Source organism: Epinephelus fuscoguttatus, linkage group LG11, assembly GCF_011397635.1.
Source record: "Epinephelus fuscoguttatus linkage group LG11, E.fuscoguttatus.final_Chr_v1".
Classification (NCBI taxonomy): Eukaryota; Metazoa; Chordata; class Actinopteri; order Perciformes; family Serranidae; genus Epinephelus; species Epinephelus fuscoguttatus.
Window position 1 is genome coordinate 4,088,553 of NC_064762.1, and position 25,626 is coordinate 4,114,178.

Here is a 25,626-nt window from a genome sequence, read left to right on the forward strand (position 1 = left end):
CACAGTTTTTTACGTGATCATGTGCTCTCTGTGCCACCTGAGATCTCCGCTTTTAAAAACTCCTCTTCAAACCTTCCCAAGCACAGCAAAGTCAGTAGCACATACTGTAGGGGAAAGTGTTGTTAGCTAGCATTAGCTCTGTTAATTTTTCATGTGTAACGTTAATCTTTGATGTTATGATAAGTGAGAGGGGGTAGAGAGGAGGAAATGGAGTAATCTACTTCAACAAAAGAAGTGACATTTTAATTATTATTTCGCACCGGCCTGCACACACTGAAAATAACAAAATGGAAGTAACCTGTACTTGAGTGATTTATGATCCATGCACTTTATTTTACTTTTACCTGAGTAGACTCCTCAAATAGTAATTTTAATTAGATTTACAGACAAAACTTGACAACAGGGCGCAGAGGTCTGCACGCTGTAGGCTCCAAAGCAATAGTTTATTTCTCTTTTACAGGACAGCGATCCAGTGTTTCTCAAATGCCAGTCCAGGTGTGCCGCAGGATTTTGTGCTAACAACACATTATTATTATTATTGCAATAAGTCAGCTGGGCCTGTACAAAAAGTTATGAATGAATTTTTAATTGACTGTTTCAGTATGTTGTGCGCACCCTTTTCATAGTAAAGAGGAAAACTGTAGCTAAAAAATGTAATTGAATTTATTGTAATTTAAAAAACCTACACTGGGAATCTATTTGTCGCCGTTCGCACATGGGATCTTTACGTGTGTGACACATCAAAAGCCCTGACTGGCAGCCAGTGTGAGGGATGATAACATTTAAAAGGAGAAAGCTTTGAGCGGGACAGTGGGTCACTTCATTGGATGGAGCAAATTACAGTAAAGCACCAACGGAAGACGACCTACCACCGAAAGAAATGAGAAGTAGACAGTATCATGAAAGCTTATTTTTCTTATTTTTATTGTCTTATGTGGTGATAAGCGTGATAACACACATCATAGCTATTGTGCACAGATATAAATACAGATTTGGGCTTGGCCTTTGGTGTGCCTTGAGCCCAAAAAGTTTGAAAAGCAGTGGTTTGATCTGGAAGATATTTCTCATATGTTTTAGTATGAAGAGTTAGTAATAGATTACTGAAACAAAAATCTTCTTAAATTTGTCTTAAATTTCAGAGGGAGGGTGGGACTGGATATTTGAAGCCTGAAATTGAAATGGGTTGATCAGAAGTTGCTGTGAGCTCCAGATCATTTTTGACCACAGAAGTAAGAGAGCTTTTTGCGAATATGGATATTGACAAGTAAGCAGAACTCCCTCTGCACAGCCGGTCTCAAGGGTCATATGTGATTGTGCTGAGCAAACCTGAAGAAGCCTTGGGCAAAATGCTTTTTTTGCTCTGAATAAAAATGACAGCAATTCAGTTCAGTGTGCGCTGCACGGTTTATGTTGATGAATACTGATAAATTTTAGTTGGACGATCCATTATAAAAGACACCTAACAGATACTCACTTAATCTGAGTATTCAGCTCAACTTCATGAAATAAAAATTTAATTTTCTCATAATTATTTTGTATATTTACTTGTTTCATGATTTTGCCCCAAATCTGTTGATCTTCAAACGGCTCATGATTTCAGCCCTGGAGCTAAATTTGACATCAATCTTACAGGGGTCATTTACAGGTGACAGGAAGTGTCTGTCTGACTATGACAACAGGCATGGGAATAACCCCAACGGTACTTTACAAGGGCGTAAATTTAGTTTGAACACTGGGGGATGGGGAACACATGTAAAGGGGAGTTTGGGGTCCTCTGCCAGAAAAAATTGAGCATCAAACACTTGATTTCCTGCACCGATTTGTGCCTTTTTGGAATTAATTTATGGTGGAAACAAAAGTTGATCCACAAATGCACATAGTCTAAGTATTGAGGGGAAAGTGTCCCCTGCGTACCTATCACATTTTGTATTTTTATTGCCCGTTTTTTCCGCCACAATCCACTGTGTTTACTTGGTGTTGCAATGTGAGAACATCGAGGACAAGAGGTCAGGTTTTGACCTTCTTACCACTAGAGGGGGCAGGCACACCTGCTAAGATCCAAGGAACCATCTCACATCATCCTGATCTTTGCTCTACAAGGTGTGAATGTGTCTTGTAAAATCACTTTGAGCACACAGACGTGATGAAGTGAGATGTTGTGCCATGTAGCAGAGAAGAAATAATTGGCTCTTTCTCTCTTCTATAAACACAAACACACACATATGACAGTGAAAGCTGTTTTTATTTCATGTGTTGTCTGCAGTGTGTGTGTGTGTGTGTGTGTGTGTGTGTGATAGTGTTGGTACCCCTGCACACTCAGATTGTATCTCTTCATGCAGCTGCTGCTGTATGGTAGCGAGCTGGCAGCATGGAGGCTATCAGTCTTTCTATCTGTCGAGCGTGTGTATCCTCCTTGTGTGTGTTTGTGCACTTGTGTTTGGCTGCTGTCACTCGAGCCTCTTTGTTCCCCGTCCCATGTTATTAGGCAGATGAAAAGATCTGCTCTCTAGCACGGGACCCGGGGGAGGTCTTCTCAATGACTCATTCTAATTAAGAGGCTGGAGGGGACTGCAGGAGGAGACACACTGCTGCTGCTGCTGCTGCTGCTGCTGCTGCTGCTGGAGTAATGAGTGGCAAGCTGTGACACTCACTCTGCCTCTCCGTCTCTCATTCTATCACTGCCCAATTTATATGTGTCTGTCTTTCTGTTTATCACACACACTCGTGCACACACGGAGCTCAAGAGGACGAGCTTGGCTCTCTTGCATGTGTATTCAACACTAAGACAAGACTTTAAATAGACTCTTTTTTTTACCATGTTGTGACTGTAGCAGGAGAAACACAGGTGGAACTAATAACATTAATGATGCCTCGTTACTGGTGTGTCACAGGAAGCCATACCACTGAGCCAGCATACACAAAAGGCTCTTCTCTTTTCTAAATTTGAACATCCTTGATTCCTTTCCTTGCCTCCTCTCCTCCTGTCTTAGGCCCTGTCTACATCGTGCATCATGAGCTGTGTGCTGCATCTCCTTCATACATCACAGGCTCCAAAAAGACTAAAGCAAAGGATACACCTGTGCGTCCTCGCTCAAAACTCCTCTGGCAAGTCTCCTCCCTCCTCTCTCCTCGAGATGCATTTTAGGAACTGAAGTGTCCATTAAGACTGCACATTGAAATCGATTTGCAGGTAACAAGCAGGAGGATGGAGGAGAGATGAGACGAGGAGGCAAAAAATATGCAGCTCTTATTTCTGCTACACGCGAGGATGTTTGCTGTGAAAAAGGTTTACGGCAGATTTAAGAACTCAGATATTCTTAGATGTGGTTGTCACTTGCTGAGGATTTTGTGTCAAGACTTATTTTCCAGAGTGCCCAGTAGAGGGGACTGGGTGTCAAACCAAGCTGCTCTAGCTGCAATATTAAAGGATTACTGTTTAATTTAAGGCTGAAACCAGGAATGCAGACCTGACTGACATCTCTCTGACCCTCCTTTTACTTGTGTTGCATCTCTTTGTTAGGGGAAAGTGACACATTTATCATTCTTTCTAGTTTGTAAAGTTTCAAGCACAGTTTCATCCAACTTTGACCTGGAAAATAAAAACACCTACGAGAGTCTGCAGGGTCTTTAGAGTCTACTTTATACTACGTCAGCTGATGGGAGCGTCCAATATTGCCGCGCATTCTTCACATTGGAGTTAATTGAAAGCCCGTTGCATTGTATACAAATGCTAAAGGATGTCAGTATGAGAACAGGTTGCACACTTACAGAACTGTGTCTTGATCTACAAGGAGAAATTCGACACCCTCAGCTGTTTAGTAGCCTGAGAAAAAGTATTATCATTATAATATGATGTTGGTGATGACAAACCTACAACCGATGCCCCAGATGGCAGAGGGAGTTATGAATCTGTTGCTACAGTGTAAAACAAGATGTGTGACAGAGCAGCAGCAGCAGTCTAAATCACTGTGAGTCCATCAGCGACTTTCTGCTGCACTCTGCTGAGTTTCTACTGCATTATTGATATTCACCATATTAATATTTGGCTGGATTTATAAACTACTGCAGCGACAATATACATGTTTGATTGCTACCTCTGAAGGGGAGATGTCTTTTCACTTTTATGATACAGACAAGCCAACTCACCTGTAAAACGAAACATATTTATTAGGAGTGATGTGCTGCAGCTTCAGAAACACGCACGAAAATCCAAAACACATATAGTAACAACAGACAAAATGAAGAATGCTGCATACACCAGCTAAACACAGCAGAATTTCTCCAGGCCTTGAGGAGGAGCAAAGGGAAATTTCAGTTTATTTCAACCTGTCTCCTATCGTCCTAAATTTGTTTCAAGTGACTAGTGACATAAAAATAATAGTTAGCATGTTAGCCGTTAGCCTAGATACAGCCGGGGCGCATAGTAGCATCAGACCTGTTAAAACCTAAGTGAACGGGCAACCTTCAAGTGCAAAGTTAGTCCACTAAACAAGCTTTTTCCCACAAAGACCGCCTCATATCGTTAGGATAAATGTCAGAGAACATATAGAAAACGACATGTAAACGTGTTGTCTTACCTTACCGGTGTGCTGCCATGTTTGTTTACCATCTAGCTCTGCTTTCCAAAGTGCAGCTTTGCGCTACTATGCGCCCCAGCTGTATCTAGGCTAACGGCTAACATGCTAACTATTATTTTTATGTCACTAGTCACTTGAAACAAATTTAGGACGATAGGAGACAGGTTGAAATAAACCGAAATTTCCTTTTAAGGGACCGTACACATGCTGCGTTTTTTGCAACCTCAAATTCATTGTTTACGTAGATGCACGGCAGGCGTGATCAAATGCCAGAGTGACGCCATCGTGGCTCACACCTGTTCCCGAGCGCCCTAACATAAACAGAGTTCAACTTTTGGGACAAAGCAGCGCAGGCCGCATGTCATGTGACGAGGAACAACCAATCACAGCCGACAGATATCTTTCCCTTCTGTAAATATTCAGTCTGATAAACACTGAAAAGTTGTTCATGTTAGCATGCAGGGCTACCCAGAGCTTTACATCTGTCCCACAGACGACAGGCCTACACACTCATAAAGAAGATGATCAGCTCTGCACTCAGGGATTCAGGTAAAAAGGTTAGGATACGGTGCCCGTTAGGGGCTGTGCACATGTCACACTTTTAACCGCCTGGAACATGCAAGGTCAGGCACTGGCCGCTACTCTTATGTCTACTTTGTGCCAACCATAACCAGTACTGAATCATAGCCTACTTACTAGAAATCCTGAGTGCAGAGCTGACCTTCTTCCAGGCGCTGTTTTTAAGTGTGTGTTGGGCCAAACATATCGTCCGTGGGACAGATGTAAAGCTCTGGGTAGCCCTGCACTAACATGATCAACTTCTCCTCCAGATTTACCACAGACTGATATTTACAGAAGAAGGGAAAGATATCTGCGTGCTGAGATTGGTTGTTTTTCATCACATGACATGTGGTGCACGCTGGCAAAAGCTGAACTCAGCTCATCTCAGGGCACAGCCGTCCTGCCCTAAAAAACAGGTGTTCAGGAAGGCATGCACACCACTCTGGCATCGCTGTGCTGTTTGAGCGCCTGCCACGCATCTACATTGAAAACAACGAATTTGAGGATGCAACATAAAAAGGTAGGTTTTTGTTTTGTTTTTTACATTTGGCCTTTGTCTTTTATAATATTGTAAAGGAGCAACATATTAACGTAGCTCCCCCTAGAGGACTGGAGAACATCTGCTGTGTTTTTCTGTTGCATCTGTTTTAGGGATTTATGTGTTTATGATTAAGTATTGTTTCTGTACTTGCAGCGTGTTTGCTGTTAATTGATTTATTTTGGCTTTATATAGCACTTCCATTCATTTACAGTGCATCTCGTTGTTGTATTTGTTTTGGATTTTCGTATGTGTTTCTGACTTGGCATCATTTTGCTCATAATGGAAATCTATAGGGCTGTTGTAGCTTGTTTGTCCTTGCTGGCTACCGTACACCTGCCCCTAAAATGACCTTCATCAAGATGCTGACAAGCATTTCATCTGCTGATGCAAACTTCTCCAAAGCTGTCAGCTGTTAAGTTCGATCTGCTTTTTGATTTGGCCATATGTGAGCACTATAAATACAATCTGATGCTGTGGATGGAAAGCTGAGCGTCAGGCAGGTGATAAGTGAGCTCTTCCTAAAATAAGGAAATCTTCCATAACAGTCTTCCTCAGCTTGACTCCTGTCTTGTGTGCAACATGTTGGTGTGATGCAGTGAGGGGAAACACACCTCCATCCTGAGCGCTGAGGACGTTAAGGGCAAAGAGCATGGCGTTGGAGAAGGTGGTGGCCTCCTCCTTGCTGGCGAAGTTGAGGCCGTAGACCTGCCTGGCATCCCGCCACTGGTGGAAGGTCGGGGTGGCCTGGTTGTACTTGAGCCCCTTCACTATGGAGTAGTTGATAACCACCTGTGAGCGAGGAGGAAGAGGAGAGCAGATGTGACACGGAGCTGCAGTACAGAGAGAGTAAGGAGAAACAGAATTTCCCCTGCGGAGCATTTATCTTAAACAGCCATCCCTCTCCTTTATTTGAGGGACGATGCACATCTACAGATGGTCGGCTGGGGAGATAAATACAACATGACGCACTACAGTTCTCATAACTCTGTTGTGTTACTGGCAGAGAGATCTTTAACTGCCACAGAATTGACTGCTCTGTGTTTAAAAGGATTTAATGTCAATGGTTCCACTGTAAAGACAGATTCAGAGCTGACTGTAAAAGCCTCTGGATTTATTTTTCACCTGTAACAAGTTTTACGTGGCTTACATCATGAGCTATGATTTGGAACAAACACAGTTGTAGATCATAAACTGTTTTTGCCACAGTTAATCACTGACATCAACTTAAAGGAATATTTTTTCTTGCATGCCTCTGGTGAAAGAAGCATCCACAAGTTCATTCTTGATGAATTGAACTAAATGGGCGGTGGGTTAAAGAACAGAAAAACTATATCAAACTCTCACAAAACTCGTACAGTATAATCCAAGTCTATTTTATCCAGTTGTTTGCTCGGTACTTCCCAAACAGACAGCCCTTTATAACGGGGAACTGAGCTGTAAGTAAAGTCATCGACCAAGTCATCGAAATCCAGCACTTGGTCAGTGACTTTCGGCGTCAGACGCAGACAAAAAAAGCTGTCCTTTCACGTTGGCATGATACGTGGCTGTTCCCCGTTGTTGTTTGACTGTGCCCGGCGGTACCAGAGGGAAACACAGCAGGAAATAAACCAAAGTTAAGGCGGTGGAAGTCCAAGTAGGGCGGGCGAGAGGGTTGGTTAATGGGTCCGTGTACTTCGCGGCCATTCGTTTTCCGTTTCGAAATAACAAATTGAAACATGGAAAACCAACCATTATCCGTCTTTTGTTTTGAAATCACCAAACAAAAAAGGAAAAAAACGACCCGTCTCCCATTTTTTATTTGATAATAAAGAAAAGAAAACAGAAAACAAATCGTTATCCATTATCTGTTATCTGTTATCCGATTTAATTTGGGAATTTAAAAAAACCCTGTGGGAAACTCCTTTCTCTATTTTTTGTTAGTTTCCTCTCTGTGACCAGTAAGTTGCATTCATGTGGTGTCGGAATAATCGGAAAAATGACTTTCCGACTGGGAAAATACACATGAACACCCGCTCATGTCCGAAAACAATTCGAAGATAATTTTGGAACAGGAGTTGTAGGCTTGACTGAAACTGACGTCACTTTCACAGAAAACTGGCGGACAAAAAGGAACTTTTGGTCCATGGTAATAAAACTTTATGAACTGACGTATTGCATATCATTTAATGTCATCATGTAATGCGTAATGTGATATGCCGTTAGTTGCTGTCCATGTAGAGTGACCTAGATTAGTTAGAAAAGTTATTTATTAGTTTAACATGTCAGATAAAGCAAATAGTAGTTATAGGAAATGTACATGTATGCTTTGTATGTACATTTCATAGATCTTATGTGCTCCACGAACGACCCGTCAAGAGATGTGCGTCATCAGACGCAGTCAGGCGGCACTGGGCCCCGGCGGCAATATGTCTTTGGATGAATATGCAGGTTTTATTGCGGAAAATAGAAGAAATGGAATGTTCTGTGTTGATATCGCTGCTGCGTTATGTACCCAGTTTGGAACGAGACGGGGGTTTTCTGAGAGGAATGTGCGGAGGTGGTGTGCTGAGCAGGGGCTTGTCAGGATGAAAAAAAGTGGTGGCTCGCTCGTGGTGAAAAATAGAGAAAGGAGTTTCCCATAGGGTTTTTTTAAATTCCTAAATTAAATCGGATAATGGATAATGGATAACGATTCGTTTTCTGGTTTTCTTTTTTTTATTATCAAATAAAAAACAGGAGACGGATGTTTTTTTTCCTTTTTCTTTTTCATTTCAAAACAAAAAACAGATAATGGTTGGTTTTCCATGTTTCAATTTGTTATTTCGAAACGAAAAACGAATGGCCCCGAAGTACACGGACCTTAATGGGTTCAACAACCACTGACTTTCACCCAGGATGCCACTGTTCGCTTCTCGTATGATGGTAAAGACAAACCTTGTTCTTTTTTCCTAAACTCAACCTCGTGCGTTTGTCGTTGAAGGAAAAAGGCGTCAGTTTGCAGTGTTGTACTGATGTAGTGCTTTTATTTTGAAAGAGACTGTGTGCAAACTGTACATTTCCTGTGAAAACAGAAATGTATTTTGAAAAAGACAATGTATGTAACAGGCTGAAGTTGACACGGCGTCCCAGAACGTCATCAACCAACACACCCAGGGTACCTTGGACGTCATATGTGGACCTACAGTCGATGTGTGACGATGTGAGTGAGAATGTATGTGTTTGGGAAGTACTGAGCATACAGATAAATGACACTTGGATTATTCTGCACGAGTTGTGTGGGCTTTGCTGCAGTTACACGCGGCCCCATTTTCCTCCAAATCATCAAGAATTTTCTCAGTTTTTTTTTATTCTTCTTTCAATATGGAGGCATGGAGGCAACCAAACTAAGTTTTCGTCATGAATTCAACAAAAGATGTTGTGTGTAATTAACATACAAATGATCAGTCGGGGGTTAAATATTCCTTTGAAGGTAGGCATTTTTTGTCACTCATACGTGGTGGGTGTGTGACAACTTTTTGAAAAGAGAGAATGAGATGAAATTAGATGAGAAAAAAACTTTACAACCAAAAGTATCTGTATTGTTGTAATATATGCTCTGTAATTTTAAGTGTATACTAATCAGATAATTAAAGTTCTGGTTGTTTTAATGATATTTGCTTTTAAAACGTGTTCAGATCTGTGTCGTGAAATCACTCCTATAAACTTCATGGGAATGTTAGTGGTCATATTTAGTTGCAGTCAGTGTGATGCATGTATTATTTAGATTGGCACTTTGAATCCAGCACAGGAAATCACAGACTCCTCCACAACCAAAAAACAAACTATCGAAAGGAAATGCATTGAATGGCTACTGCACAAAAATGCTGACCATAAACAGTATCTAAGATGGGATTTAATTCCGGAGCGCCAAGCGAGATGGAAACACACTGAATTGAAACACGGTAATATCCCCAACCTCAGGCCAGTCTTGGAGACCAAAAGAGTGAGAATTTAATTTTAGAAGAGACAATGAAAATTTAGAGGGATAAAAAATGAAATGCAAAAAATACAGATTGGAAGTAGACAGGAAAATGGCTTTGGAGAGACAGAGAGGAAGAAGGTCTCAGTCATGTCACAGCTGAAGAATGAGTGATACTAACGACCTTTAAAGTTCATACACACACACACACACACACACACACACACACTGACTTTGACCAACATATAAGGTTTCTCTACACACGCTTGTCTCTGTTTTAAAGCACCACTATTTCCTCCTATTAAACATTCTTCTGGTGAAGAAAACTCACAATCACAACCCAAAATAGCCCGAGTGTCGTGAATGTTGCAATCCTCCCACTGTACGATGAAATCTCTCTCTGGTGACTGGATGACTGAAAATAACGTCCCACATGTCGACATCTGCTGAGTGTGTGTTACCTGCTGGTCCTGCAGCTTGACGCCCACCACTCTGAAGGTGTTGTTGGCAGTGTTGTGGTAGATGTTGATGCGGCTGAATCCCTGCTGTCCAGGCTTGATGGGCACCCACTTCTTACTGGTGTCATCGTAGACCATGACGGAGGCCCGCGCCTGGCAGATACTCTGCTCACTGGGAGGGAGAGGGGAAGACACAGAGTCGAGGGAGAGTTAATCACAGCTGAATTCATCAGTTCAGAAGTGAATTAGAATATACAGTACTATAATCCAAGAGTTACTGACTTATTTTTAATCAAGCTGCCACATCTGTCTCAAAAACAGTTTGTGAGAAACTCTTTCAGTGAGCCTCAGAGAAGAGTTGTTGATACACAGCTGTGTGTTGTACCTGTTTGTAGGTGTTTCAGTAACGGCAATAAGACTCGTGACTGCACATAAAAACTTAGTGTGTGTAGAGAAATAAAATTACTATTACTATGAATGAGTGCTAAACACCTCTGGGAACTCCTTCAAGACTGTTGGAAAACCATTTCAGGTGACTACCTCTTGAAGCTCATGGAGAGAATGCCAAGAGTGTGCAAAGCAGTAATCAGAGCAAAGGGTGGCTATTTTGAAGAAACTAGAATATAAAACATGTTTTCAGTTATTTCACCTTTTTTTGTTAAGTACATAACTCCACATGTGTTCATTCATAGTTTTGATGCCTTCAGTGAGAATCTACAATGTAAATAGTCATGAAAATAAAGAAAACGCATTGAATGAGAAGGTGTGTCCAAACTTTTGGCCTGTACTGTATATTCATTCATCATTCATTTTCCGGAAATGCCTATCCTGTTAGGGGTCACAGGGGGCTACAGACTTTGGGTGAGAGGCAGGGTTCACCCTGGACAGGTTGCCAGACTATCACAGGGCTGACACATAGAGACAGACAACCATTCACACTCACATTCACACCTACGGACAATTTAGAGTCACCAGTTAACCTGCATGTCTTTGGACTGTGGGAGGAAGCTGGAGTACCTGGAGGAAACCCACGCTGACACAGGGAGAACATGCAAACTCCGCACAGAAGGGCTCCTCCACCCCTCTTCCTGTGAGGTGACAATGCTAACCACTGCACCACCGTGCTGCCTCCATTCACCTCCAGTCACCTTATATCCAGAGCCCAGGACAAGCTCAAACACCCACTCCTCTTCACATCCAGATCCTCATCTCATCTCATCTCATCTCATCTCATCTCATCTCATCACCACCACCAACATCTAGACAGCTGGAATGTATGATCCTGACTGAAAGGACAACTTGTCTGCTGTGCCCAGTATTATTTGGACCACCTCAGCGTGGACACACAGTTTAAAGCCCGCCAGACACTGTGGCTGAACCAGCAGATGGTGGAACAATTTCAAGAATGGGAAGGAAAACTTTTGCATGTCCAGAGCGTCACTCGTATCTTTGAGTGAGCTCCTTCTTCCTTATATCGAGGGGTAATAAGCCGTGGTAAGACCTCCAGTAGGTGTTTTGAGAAAGGCAGCATGTATGGTGAATGTTTGGAGTTATTTTGCATCGTAGTGTGGACGGAGACATTTTGTAAAATGAAGGTCATGTGGAATATCATCCTCCAGACTATGGGCTCTAGTTTCACAGACCGTGCGAGGCGGGGGCGCAGCGCACCTGCGCTTCGCCAACTGGGTGTGGCGCAAGTCGGAAAGAGGGAGGAGAGAAGGCGTGGAGTGGGTTTTACACAGCCAATTGACATCACACCAATCAAATGAGCCCCTCTCCTCGTCCTTAAATGCACCGTGCAAAGGCGTAATGACAGTTTACTCAATTCGCCATGGCAGAAGAGAGCAGCAGCGTCAGACGGCTAAACTTCTCCCAGGAGGAAACTGATGTTTTGGTCCGGGAGGTCCAAGCTCGCAGTGTCCGAATATACGGAACTGCGAGCAGACCTCCACGGGCTGATGATGCAAAGGTAGCCTGGGAGGAGGTCACCACAATTGTAAATCAATGTTGCGTTTCTCTCGTGCACGCGCTCTCTCTTTCTCTCTCGCAGTCTCACTCTGTTTCTTTTCTTTTGACTTTTCTAAGATGACAGATGCTGAATATATACTCCCTATCTGATGCTGTGGCTGTTTGTGGTTGGCTGAGAGGGATGTGAACTCATTAGTTTGCAGCTGTGTTAATCAAATCAGGTTGGGTTTCCATTACGTGTGCCAAACGGTGCCAATCCCCTTTGATCTGACATCAGCTGTGATGGGACAGTCGATATAGAGATACATTTATGTGCTGATTGCAGATAGTTGCATTGAATAGTGTTTTTTTGTGGGTATTTATTGCATCGTTAATGTGCCTGATATTCTGGAAACCTGCCTGTGAGGTTTTGGTGACGTGTGTGCACTGTCCGCCGGTCAGCCACACTTCGGCTTACACTGGCTGCGCTCCACCTGCGCTGACAGTAGACCTGGTTTCAGCTGGCGAGCTTTTAGCACACCTTCGGCGAAGCCTTTTGGCACGAAACTGTCACTGCGCCAAGCTGGATCTGTCGACACCTCCCCCTGCTGCGCCGCCACACCCATCTCAGCGCATCTCGGTCTGCCAAACTACCAAACTGAGCACGCCTCGGGTTGTGCTGCTCGAAACTAGCTCTGCGCGGAGTTCGCCACTCTGCGCTGCGCCGGGAAACTAGAGGCCTATCTGTTTGCGTGTCGACACAGCCTTAGATGAGTCTTTATCAAGTCAATGGTTTTTTTAATCTCTCAGTTTTTTTGTCTGAATATAGTCAATTTTGTTGATGAAAAAGAAAGTTGATCACCAAAATCCTTTCAGGGTCAAATCTTCCTTTCACAGTGGTGACTGTTGTGTGTTTGTCCGAGGATGTAAGTGAGATAATTACAGTGAACAAGGCAAAGACTCGGTCTCCTAATCCTGTGTTACACTAACAGTCTAATCCAAACGTAATCAAGCGCTTGCCCAGCATCTGTTGATGTTCTTAATGAGAGGCAATCGTAGTGTGTGTGTGTGTGTGGCCTTAAGAGTTTGGTCTGCCTGCTCTCCCAGCTGACTGTGTTTATTACAGCCCACTGAGGCTCCTGCTGTCTCTCCACTGTCCTTCACAGTAACACACACACACACACACACACACACACACACACACACGAACAGTATACTGTAAACAGTACACGAGTGGAGTTTCATGACCTTTTCCGTGTGTTTTTTTCACATCGCATGCCAGACAAACGCATGTGCTGAATCGCTACAGAGTAAAAGAGGAGATCAAGGTGAAGAGCAGGAGGAACGAGGAGGGGAAAAAACACAGGGGAGGAACACAGAAACAATTTTGACTTGCAAATGAGATTAACAAGAAGAGTCCCATCTGTGTCTTTGCCTCTTTGCCAAGCTAAAATTAGTGGATCGACCCCTGAGGCCGAGTGAAAGAGCTGCGTCAGAGAAGAGAAGGAGAGGAAAAAGAGAAAGAGGGAAAAGTCTTGGCTTGTAGAGAAGCTAATGTGAGGCTGCAGCATAAAGTACAGCAGGAAACAGTGCTTTCATTCATATAAGGATGATGTTAAAGACACGTTATAGAAATAACTGTAGCATTTGGGGAAATACGACTGTCATGTCTGTGTTTCCACCAAAACACTTACTACACAGTGCCTGTACAGAGCTGGGGCCTGGACACAGTTAGCTTAGCTTAGCATAAAGAGTGAAAGCAGGGGGAAACAGCTAGCATGGCTCTATTCAAAGATAAATATAAGCATACCAGTACTTTTTTAGGGCTATTATATCTTTTATTACATTACAGAGCTGCTGGAGAGTCACAGGAAACGGACAGAGAGAGAGGGGATGACATGCAGCAAAGAGTCAAGGGTCTAAGCCTATACAGAGCACGCGCTCTACCAGGTGAGTTACAACCAAAATACATGGGACATTTGCGCGGCACGATACATTAGCCGTGGCATGCTCGCAGCAGACTGCGACTGTTATAATTAACTGAAGCTGCTACACTGTACACCGAACCCATAGAGGCCATGCTTGCCAGCGCAGGCACTGCACTTTTAAACTCTATTTTGTGCGGTTGGTCTGTTTTCATCTGTCTGCACTGCACGCAGCCCCACAGCCCTCCGACAGGTAAAAACTACACGGTACTGTTAAAAACAACAGGCAGAATCTGTTTAAAAATTCTAACAATGAATACCTTATTGTACCAGAGTAAGGGCAAAGCAGAAGAGCAACACTGTGTTTTTACATTTCACATTGAAAATAAATCAAACAAATTGATGCATCGTGTTGTCGTCCAAATATAAACCTTCTAGGAAGGTAACAACAAGCAGGAAATGGATAGAGAGGAGTTCAGTTGTACTGTTTGCATGAATTTATCTACGATTAAAGAGATAGTGCACCCAAAAATGAAAATTCAGCCATTATCTACTCACCCATATGCCGAGGGAGGCTCAGGTAAAGTTTTAGAGTCCTCACATCACTTGCAGAGATCCAAGGGGAGAGGAGGTAGCAACACAACTCCACCTAATGGAGGCTGACGGCGCCCCAGATTCAAACGTCCAAAAACACATCATTGAAACCACAAAATATCTCCATACTGCTCGTCCGTAGTGATCCAAGTGTCCTGAAGCCCCGACATAAAAAGTTGTTTGGAAAAACGTCATTTGAACTCTGTTTTTAGCCCTCGCGAGCGCACACATGTGAGCGCGGTGCACAGAGAGGCAGTTAGACCTACAGGCTACAGTGAGGCTAAAAACAGAGTTCAAATGTCGGGGCTTCAGGACACTTGGATCACTACGGACGAGCAGTATGGAGTTATTTTGTGGTTTCAATTATGTGTTTTTGGACGTTTGAATCTGGGGCGCCATCAGCCTCCATTAGGTGGAGTTGTGTTGCTACCTCCTCTCCCCTTGGATCTCTGCAAGTGATGTGAGGACTCTAAAACTTCACCTGAGCCTCCCTCGGCATATGGGTGAGTAGATAATGGTTGAATTTTCAGTTTTGGGTGCACTATCCCTTTAAGTATTATCTAGAGCTCTAGCAACGGCGACCTGCCGTTACACCAGTACACTAATTCACCTTTAATATGAGTTTTAGTTCAGGGTTAGATGTGTAACTTTACAGGTATTTTGTAATATTCTTACAATATCAGTTGGGACATTTTTAGTCAAGCTATAACATTATAGGCTGCTCTCACAAATTTTTCATATTTTTCATACAAAAAGTAATGCACCCAAATTTGCACATATCCCATGTTTTTTAAAAGGCTGCAATCATGTGACCAATGTGCTGACGGCAGTAAAAAAAAGAGGCAGTCCCGAGTGCTTGCAAGGAGACTGGTTGGGGTGGTGGATGGGTCTATTTCCTGGAGTCGTGTGTTTGGATCCGTGTGAACTTTGAGTGAACTCCGAGTCATCTCAAGGTACATCCTCACCATGGTTCTTTTCCTTTACCGAACCTCAGTAAGTCTACCTGCCTTATGCAACCTCTGTATCTCTACGCTAATGATGTAACTGTATGTTAAGGACGTAACGTCATTCGTGGGGCTTAAATTGGTAGGATATCAAACAAACTATTCTATGAGAATATGTTGAACATTATTGGGTTTTATTACAATTTTTGAAAAGTGCAAATTTTATTACATTTTCAGGAAATGATCACATAAATGGTGCTCCAGGAATGACCTGACCGATGTTTTGATTTATCAAGAAATAGTTCCAGCACATAAACCTTCCATAAGGTTTTTCCAGTGTGCCTAAATTATTTGTGTATGTCTGTGCCTTGCCTCTGTGTTTTGTTGTTTTATATGTCATATGTTATATGTCATGTCCACACGCTTGCAAATGAATTGCCCCATTGGGGACAAAAATAAAACAAAGTTCTAAAGTTCATAACCACCAACAGTTGTGGAACATGGCTAACATGCTACACATCAGCATGAAATAAAAGGTGCTCACTCACAGATAGAAATGACTTTACAATGCCTGAGTTGCATCACTGGAAGCTACAGGATAAGGAATGCTCTCTTCAAGCTACTGTAGTGTTAGTAGCAGCAGTAGCAGTATTCATGACAAGAACAAGAAAGCACCAGGTTAACACTTGGATAAAGAAAATAACACTAGCATTCCTTCTCCTTTACTTCAAAGCTGAAAGCGGAGCATTGGAAGCAGCTGAAACTTGTAGCACCAGACTATTCAAATAACACAACAAAAGAAAATAGCTCCACATAATACCCCGCTGCATGAATTATGAGCAGGAGTTATAAATAACTTCCTCCCAGGTTGAGTCCTACTCTCCACACACGTTATCTTGCATTAGCGGCTTCGATGTGCACACACTTGAAATCAGCCCGAGCACCAGCAGGGCAACGATGTGTTTAATTTATTTTCTTTAACTTGTCGACTCCGTTAATTTTTAAAAAGAAGTTCTTAGCAACCAGCTGAAAATGGCATCGAGGGCCCAGGAGCATGAATAAATGAGGCTCTTGTGCTAAAAGAGACTCGAGCAGGAGAAAACGGAGGAGACGGGGAGAAGGAGACGAAGCGGTGGAGGGAGAAGATGAAGAGACAGAGGAGCTGTGAAGAAGCTGAGGCAACAACAAAACAAGTTCCCTCTGACTGACAGTTATGGGACGTACACACACACACACATGCACATGCACATGCACACAGATGCAGCAGTGCAGTGTAGATCACTCCACGCGCCACGCCCGTTGAAAAATTAACAATTGCTGTGCAGGACATGAATAAATCAGACGCTTCTGAATGTACCTTGACAGCGCACACACACACACAGACACACTCTAAATGCCATCGTCCTCCTTGGCCCGTTCACGTCGGTGCTACAGCAGATTCGAGCTGACAGGGACAGACAGAGAAATCTCAGAGAGCTGCTCAGGAATCGTCTTCCATTGAGTCACAAAAATAAAAGGTGCTCACTCACTATTAAAAAGTGCCTTTATGAAAAAAAGCTACTCTGCATGATGATGCACGTTTTGGCTCGGCTTTAAAATCCACACCAATGACAGTGTTTCAAATCTAGCTATTACCTCTAATTTCATCCCTCAATGGTTGTGTTTGAAATTACATACTAACGTAATAGCGCCTACATACTCAGGAAGTATCATCATCTATGCTCAACGTTAGATCCTTAAATGGACATGAAAGGAGTCTTGTGTCCGTACTCTGCGTTCATGTCATCTGTATTTGTGCATGTTTTCAGAAATGAAGGCTTAAGGATACAAACGAAACAGAGCAGTACCAATGGAAACCTGAGTTCTGAAATTTTCAATCTGCCCTCTAGGACCATCTATGGGCTCTATCTATGCCAGCATGGAAGTATGTGGGCAGCAGTGTTGGGAGTAACACGTTATTTAACATATGGTTTGATCAGTAACGTCGTAATATAGTAAATGCATTGCCAACAGGATTTCAGGTAAAACTGTTACATCTCCAAAGCTGCACTGTGCGTTATCATGTTCAGTGTGTTTCCATTAATTTAATGATAATGTTTCCCATTCTGCTTTTGCGTCCTGAGGCTGCCTGAAAGCACCAGAGATAAGGAGTTGGCCTCCAGTTTGTTTTTTTCTCGTCCTGGTGATCGGCACATCTGGCCTGAGTGATGTTAGCATATGTTGGATGTGTTTCCATTCACATCCACTACAACTGCAGAGCAACACCAGCATGTGTCCCCTTCCTGTGCAGAACTCTCTTTCTGGTGCTGCTGTAGCTCACCGGCTCACTGGGAACCAGCATGTGGATCTTCCAGCTGCTGTGGTTTAATTTGCGCTTGTCATAATGACTGACTTGCACGCCAATCCGTTTGTTTTGCTAACCTCAAAAATTGACCTATGGCTAAGCCCCGCCCTCAGACGTGATGAGCCAATCACAGTGCGTATAGCCATTCCCATACACTGGGACATTCTCTGCCTGGACGTCCATTGAAATGCATTACAGAAAGTCAGTTTGTTGGGTTTTATGAGCTTTTTCTGAGATTTGAAGTTTAAAAATGGTCAAATGGTGTGCATGGGGTACATGCAACTCTGACACAAGGTATCCTGAGAGGCTGGGCGACCAGGTGTATTTTTACACTTTAAACCACATCTCAACCGAGAAAAGTGTCTCCTTTGGATAAAGTTGTGTGGTAACGTTAGACCACAACATCAACTCAACGTGAATAAGATTAACAATGATGTCTACATCTGTTCTAAGGTAAGTCAACATTGTGTTTGAGGCAACATATTGTCACTTTGCTGGAAAGAAATATAAAGTTATCTTTAACATCTCTAGCTAACGTTAGCTAAAGTTAGCCTAACGTTAGCTCCTAGCTGCGTTGTTCATCATGTCACCTTGTTTGCTGGGAGTTCATTAGCCTATTTTGTTCTAGTTTTGTACTTTGGTGATCGTACATCATTGTTAGCTGTTGTCCAAAGGGCTCTAGTTAACATTAGCTTCAGTGTAAATACTGTAGCACCAAACTAACAGAGAGACACTCTTGGTAAAGATGGTAAAAAGGCCGTTATCCTTTTCTCATATTCTGAGCCAAAAACCTTAACTTCGACGGCGACGGCAATGAGATGCAGTCCACAAGCGTACACTAGCCATGTTTCCATCAGCCTGTTTAGATGCGCATCTAGAAGTATCACATCGGAAAATTATGATGGAAATGACAAAATTCGAATTAAAATCCCCTGATTCGCACAAACTAAAATGCGCTCGCTTTAGCCGGGTTTTGGTTGATTCGAAAAAATGTTGATTCGCAAAACGGGGGATGGAAACAGTTATGTTCGAATTAAGTCTGATGTAGCACACCTCTCTCCATGGTGATATCCACACTCCAGGTCGGGAAGGCGGTAATGCATTTACAAGCTGGTTGCCAACCGCCAGAAAACGTAGAAAAAGAATGCAAGACTTGTTTTGTTTCCGGTTCTGCGGAAAACTCGCGCGAGTTCATAGTTTTCACCAAAGTCCGTACATTTAATGGAAACACACAGGATTCGTATTTCTTTTAATGCGCATTTCCCAATGATTCGAATCACTTTTGGATGGAAACATAGCTACTGTGACCTGTAAATTTTGGCTTGTAATTTAAGCTTTTCATCGAGCTTCTCAACAATAAAATGATGAATATATCCCTCCAATGCGTAGTTTAGGCCCTTTTGGTTACTTCTCAATGACATCTGATCGTTATGTCCCCAAAAATCATCAATTGCCTCCTGTGAAATGCCGTGTACTGTGACACCTGCCATAGCGCCGCTCACTGAATGTTGATAGTTTGTCCGAGTGAGTGGAGGGGGCGTGGCTTAGCCATAGGTCAATTAGGTCCCAGCCACTTTAGGTCTAAACCCTGCGCGTTTTCAGTACAGATAGACTTAGTTAAACAGAGGCAGACATAGATACATGTAATGGTGTTCTCGCTCATGCCTACCTATTAGTATGCATTTTGAACAGAGCTTGTGACTTTAAACATCACAGCATAACCTTGACGGTGTAGAAAGAGACGACTGCACCACAGGCAACTGAACGCAACATAAACACTGGGTACTGTAAAATATGGCTGCAGCACATGCACCATGGAAACTCACACATCCCAGAGCGCCCAGTACACTTTGATTTGTAGCTTAAATGACTTGAACACAAAATATTATTACACCATCATCACTAATATGTTTTGCTTTGGCTTCACAGCATCGAACCTGTGAAGCCAATAGGTCAGTGTGTCTGTCTGAGGTCACATTAATGAGGGTCTGTAATGATAAACACATGAATTATTCATCCACACTGCTGCATGTTTGCAGGGCTGAAAAGAATAATTACAGCTCAAGTGAACCCACTCTTTTTATCTCCCTCCTTCTTCTGCGCACACACACACACACACACACACACACACACACACACGCTGTACACACACAGCAGCCCCATTAAGTTGCTCCCCCTTGTGTCTCAGGTCACTGCAGGGTTAATGGGATGCCTGTTTCACCCAAACTCCTTCCACCATTGTTGGTTTTTCTCCATTCTCCTCTCATTCACACACAAACCAAAGTTCATTAGTTCCCCAAAATCTACATTACACAAGCATCTCACAAGTGTTTAGCAGTTCCCTCATCCCTTACGAGGACATAACAGTCTGCTAACACCTGGACCAGTCACACCGTTGGTTCACTCTAACCAGCAGCTTCAACTCGTCAAAGTGTTTCGTTCCCCTCTCTATTTCTGCCGCCACACTTCCTGTCTGCCTGCACTAAATTTACTCCGCCAGCGTCACTGCTCTGATCCGAGATGAGCAGCACAACCAGGAGCTGTCGCAAGAGAGTGATACGCTTTTGACTCACAGAGAAATCCAGGTAGAATAAAACACATGGAGAGGAGAGAGAAATATACACATACACCGGTAAAAAACCCCGAAGCATGAAACCTAATTAGCACTTTGATCCTCTCTGCTGCTGATGAATTGCCAAAAGACGGAGGTGGAATTTAAATTTAGCCAAATTACTGCTTGGTAATGTAATCTTGTGACGAAGCACAAGCGGAAATTCTCACATTTACACGTAATTTATCGCTGTTGTGTAATTTGGTTTTCCATCTGAGGGAAATAAAGCACTCATCTATTTAAAATGTCATTGAAACTGAGAGCGAATGTTTGACTCTCCGAATAGTTTTCATTCATTTTTCTGTGTGTTTTTATGAATCAGCAGCAGCCAGAGGGCGCGTCGGTTAGCACGGAGCTAAACTCTTAATATCAGCAGCTCTGAGTCAGTTATGAGCCTTTGGTAACTGTAACATCATGTGGAAAAGTGTATTACTGTCACTCAATTCTCTCATTAACATTGGTGCTGCTCTCCTGCCACAGTGTGTGAGTGTGTATGTGTGTAGCTGTGAGTGTTTGCACGTGTCAGTCCTACTCTGCCTGTTACACTAATCTGTGCTGTCAGAGGGCCTTGTATACGACTCGGTCTCCGTCCACACAGCAGCTCTTACACCACCCTGCAGACATCACAACATCAAAGCCATTGTGCTGCTCCACTTTCCGGGGTCTCTGCGCTCAAGGCAGCGGTGCGCTAACAACAAAGAAGGATGTGCTCGAAATAGCAGCGCCAACACACACGTCGCTGCATGCAAATTTGTGTACACACTCGCAATACAGATTCATATTGTTCATATTCATATTTGGGTGAGTGACTGACACACTATCACTCCCAACTTGTCAAAAAACGACGTGTGGTCGGCGGCCCTACATGTCAAACTATGATGCTCTGGGTACCCTCCAGCATCAGCTTCAGATGTTTAGGGACAGTGTGTCGGTTTAAGCTTGTAACATATATTGTCTTTTCAAAATAAATGTACAGTTTCTGCAAGTCTCTCTTCAAAATAAACTTAGAATGTTGGTAAAACACTTTGTTTTTGGGTTTCCCTCTTTAGATTTGGGCAAGAGAAGCATGCGGTTAAGTTTGAGAAAAGACGACAGAAGAAACTGTAACTGGGCTGGACAGTCACAAAAAAGGTTCATAAGCTGAGATCAATGCAAAAAATGTCAATTTATTTAGGACATCAGTGCACAAAAAGAAGGGTGCTCAATTAAAAAGTCCTTCAAAGTCAATTTTAATTCACATTTTAAAATTTTTTACACTCTGAGCACCAGGGGCGATTGCTCTGAGACAACAAGGGAGGCTGAGCTTCCCCTAAAATTTCATAGAGGAAATGGTCAAATATGCACTATTGAATTTACATTAAAATAAGAATTTGCATCGCATTAAACGTGTGCTAGGATGCATTTAACATCACGACTATGATGTTCAAATGTCATGTTTTCAAACGCGACCTCCCTGTCATACATTCTCGTGTCAGCACGGTGGACGCGGAGCCTCCAAGCATTCCTATGAGACAGCGCTGAGCAGGGTTTTTTCACGCAGCAAAGCGAGACGCTCATTGGATAAATGCGACAAAATCGTCACTTCCAGGGAGGCTCAGCTTCCCTGGGACCTAATGGAGCGGTAGGCGGGAGAGGACAGCGCTTTGGAAATACACACTGGTATCTTCGCATTTTGTGCTCAGTCCCATCCAGATATTTGCGAGGGGAGTTTTTCCTTATCCGCTGTGAGGGTCCAAAGGACAGAGGGATCTCGTATGCTGCAGAGCCCTGTGAGGCAAATTGTGATTTGTGATATTGGGCTTTATAAATAAAATTGAACTGAAATTAAAATTGATATAGCTCATTTTCACCGTTTGTACAGTTCAGGGGCCTCATTTATAAAGGAGTGCTTAGGATTCATACTAAAAGTTGACGTGCGCCCAAAAGCTGAAAATGGCGTGCGCCAAAAAATAATCTGATTTATAAAACCATGTGCACGCACACTTGCACGCAATGTTCTCTTTATAAATCACAGACCTCCTGGAGTTGTGCGCACCCAGATCCACCTCATATTCCGCCCTCTACACGCCCTAGTTCAACCATAAATGGTCATGCAAATCACCTCGTGAATGCGATCTGCATATAAATAAGCCAGCACGCGAGTGTTCTCTCGTTGTGAGTCACGGCGACAGGTGTGAGAAACCAACCAAAAAACGGAATTTCTCCGAGACTGAGCTAGAGACCCTTTAACGGGAGGTGGAGGACTGAAGAAAGATTTTATTTGGTGGCCACAGCAGCCAAAGAAAGCGAAAAAAAGTGGCAACACATCAACGCTGCTGATTCTGTCAGCTGTGTCTGTGGGACTGTCTGATCTAAAGGTAGACCAAATACTTTTACTCCTTTACCAACATGTAGTTAATGTGTTGCTTTTAAATTTGAGGATGTTTGACACTGATGTGCGACATAAAGAATCACATTTATTAAAGGTGGAGGCAAAAAGGAGGATGTGCCAGTGCCATCTTGTGCAATTACTCACGAGGGTCATCGCAGTATTTATATGTTTATGGCAATCAGTCTGATCAGACACCTGGCCTGAATTACAGCATGAACCAGTGGTATCCCTGTCCCAAAATACAACATGTAATTTTAAATACAATTCAAAGATGAAAGTGTAATAGGCGAACACGTTTCTTCATGCCGGTTTTGTCATGAACAGCACATGTCTAAGTAGGGCTGATGAAATGAGTGTAACAGTTGTGCTTAATGGCTGTATTTCAACATGATAAATGCACTGGAAATATTTAGCTAAATAAATAAATATATTCCACGCAGTTGCGCCGTCCTCTCCCCCTCCTGCGCTCACAGAGTGACAATGAGACGTTAGAGGCAGTGCGGATTAATTACGTATTTAGAAAGAATTTCAATTCAGGATTTGAGTTGGATTTTACAGTGTTTTTATGAAACAATTATAACTCACTCCAAGCGCAAAATAAGGCTGCTGGATTTAATTTCAATGATAACGTGGATCTAAGGTGGATATAGCGGGACATTAAATTTGTGTGAGACATCAATAAAAATCTGACTCCACTTCTCCGCCTCACCGTCTGCGTCCCCACTTCCCAGTGTCTCCAAAATGTGCAAACGCATGACTCAGAGTTTGCTGACAGGTGCGCACATTCTCCCGCCAAGTTTGTTTTTATAAATCACAACCTTTGCGTGGTAAGTGGCATACGCCACTTTCATGCCCCATTTTGTGCGTAAGCAAGCTTTATAAATGAGGCCCCAGGTATTTAAACCCATCTTTAAATCTTTGAGGTGTGTGTTGCTGTGGTTCTATGGCATGAGTGTGGTTGAAAAACAGCTTCAATTAAATGCTCCTTTTATAAGTCACTGCCTCGCTACACTATGACAAATTCTATGATGTAAACTTAAAGTGAGCTTCCCCTGTTTGAAAGACCAGCAGCCGCCACTGTTGAGCACCCTTCTTTTTGTAGAGCGGGTTGTCCACTAATCAGAAGATCAGCTGTTCGATCCCCAGCTCCTCCAGTCTGCATGTCGAAGTATCCTTGAGCATACTGGACCCCAAATTGCTCCTGATGTCGGTGTCAGGCGTAGTGTAAAAAACACTTTGAGTGGTAGGATGACTACAGAGGTGCTATATAGCTGTAGTCCATTTCTATGCACTGTCATAGTATGCTACACACTAAATTGTTAGTAAAATTACTCAACTGACTTTTGGTTTCACACGAGACATAAACAGCAGTATCCCAGGTGAAAGTTCAAATTTGTTTGCTTTATCCATCACATGCAGACTTTCTCACTTTTCATACTATGGCAGTTGCTCGAGTGTCAAAAAATGCTGCCACCAGATGCATCTCACACCGCAGCTAAAGGATGGGTCAGTGTGTTGGTATCTGATGCCGAGGACCACTGACTAAGCATCTGTGTTTGACAAGTTGGGGGTGAGATGTGATTTGATGAAAACAAACCAAGGCTTGCAATGAACTATTTTTAAAAAAGCTGAAAAAGCTGCATGAAGGAAATAATTTCTCCTCACATTTTACATCAGTTGCAGTTGGTGGTTTCTGATTCAGTTTTACCTGCAAACCTGCACGTGACAATTTTGTGTCTCCAACTCTGCTCAAATACGTTTCTGCAGAGAGCACACTGTGTCCTTTTGCCAGAGTGGAGTTCAAAGGTCGTGGTGTTGTGCATTTCACGTTCCTGCACAGCAAAGGCGACATACTTGGTGTCTGGGAGGCACATCTGTTGACACTGTGACACCACAGAAACCAGCAGTGTGACTGATACTGTCATGTTTGGGCTCTTCTCTCTTGGCAGTGATGATACTGTAGGTTACACTGTTTGCACGTGGAAATTTGGCAGACACTGCTGAGATAAAACAAAACATATTTTATATTTCCATTCTTACCTACGTTGGAGAGCAACTGCTGCAAAACAATCTCCCCCAGAATATTTTTATTTTAGAGAGAGACAGATTTTATTTTAATAAAGGACACCTTAAATAACAAGATGGAGTTTTATGGCAGCTAATGACGAAGCAGAAGATAAGCAGACTTATATTTTGCTATGGGGATGTGAGTGGCTTTGGCAAAGAGACAACTAGAAGTCTGACATCATTCAAAGTGAAATATTAAAAAACTTTGGCACATGAACTCCAGAGACAAATTGGGTCTGAGGCAACGGAGCGCACATTCTTTGGACTAACGGCTGATGGAATCTCTGATGTAACTACGTCTGAGCAGTTTTCCTGCACCTTCTGTGTAAGTACGTGCGTATACACGGTCATGAGCGCACATTTATCATCATTCCATGTCTCATATACCCAGTCATATGCTGAGTACTTGCCAGTTTGCTATGTTTTTGGATTTTATCTTAATCTTGGAATCATGCAAGAGAAACAAAGTTTGCTTCACAGATTCAACAATAGTGCAGGTGAGTAACTGATATGCAAATGGTCATTTTGTGGGTGAAGCGTTCCTTTAAGTGACGTCTAACCTCATAATTTATGACTGGACTGTTTTATGAAGGTTAGCGCTGATTTAAAGGAGCTATATGTAAGAAATCTAAAGCAAATAGTTTTAAAATCCTCCTAATATGTCACAGAGACTAAGGAATAATGTTCATATAACATACTGATCTCACTGACAACAATAGTACAGCCAGAATATTTGCATTTAAAAAAAA

General features: G+C 42.8%; 2 protein-coding genes across 5 annotated transcripts in view; one reads left to right on the top strand and one right to left on the bottom strand.

Annotated features, from left to right (window-relative positions):
• The window catches only part of LOC125897313 (vascular endothelial growth factor A-like), a 341,071-nt gene that overhangs the window by 179,988 nt on the left and 135,457 nt on the right, over window positions 1-25,626 (top strand). The window lies entirely within an intron of this gene.
• Window positions 1-25,626, bottom strand: part of evlb (Enah/Vasp-like b) — a 97,581-nt gene that overhangs the window by 20,928 nt on the left and 51,027 nt on the right. For all 4 annotated transcript variants that reach the window (XM_049590510.1, XM_049590509.1, XM_049590508.1 and 1 more), the window contains 2 exons: window positions 10,078-10,246; window positions 6,291-6,468 (listed from right to left, as the gene is read on the bottom strand). In XM_049590510.1, the coding sequence (XP_049446467.1) occupies window positions 6,291-6,468; window positions 10,078-10,246 (347 nt within the window). The remainder of the gene's footprint in view (window positions 1-6,290; window positions 6,469-10,077; window positions 10,247-25,626) is intronic.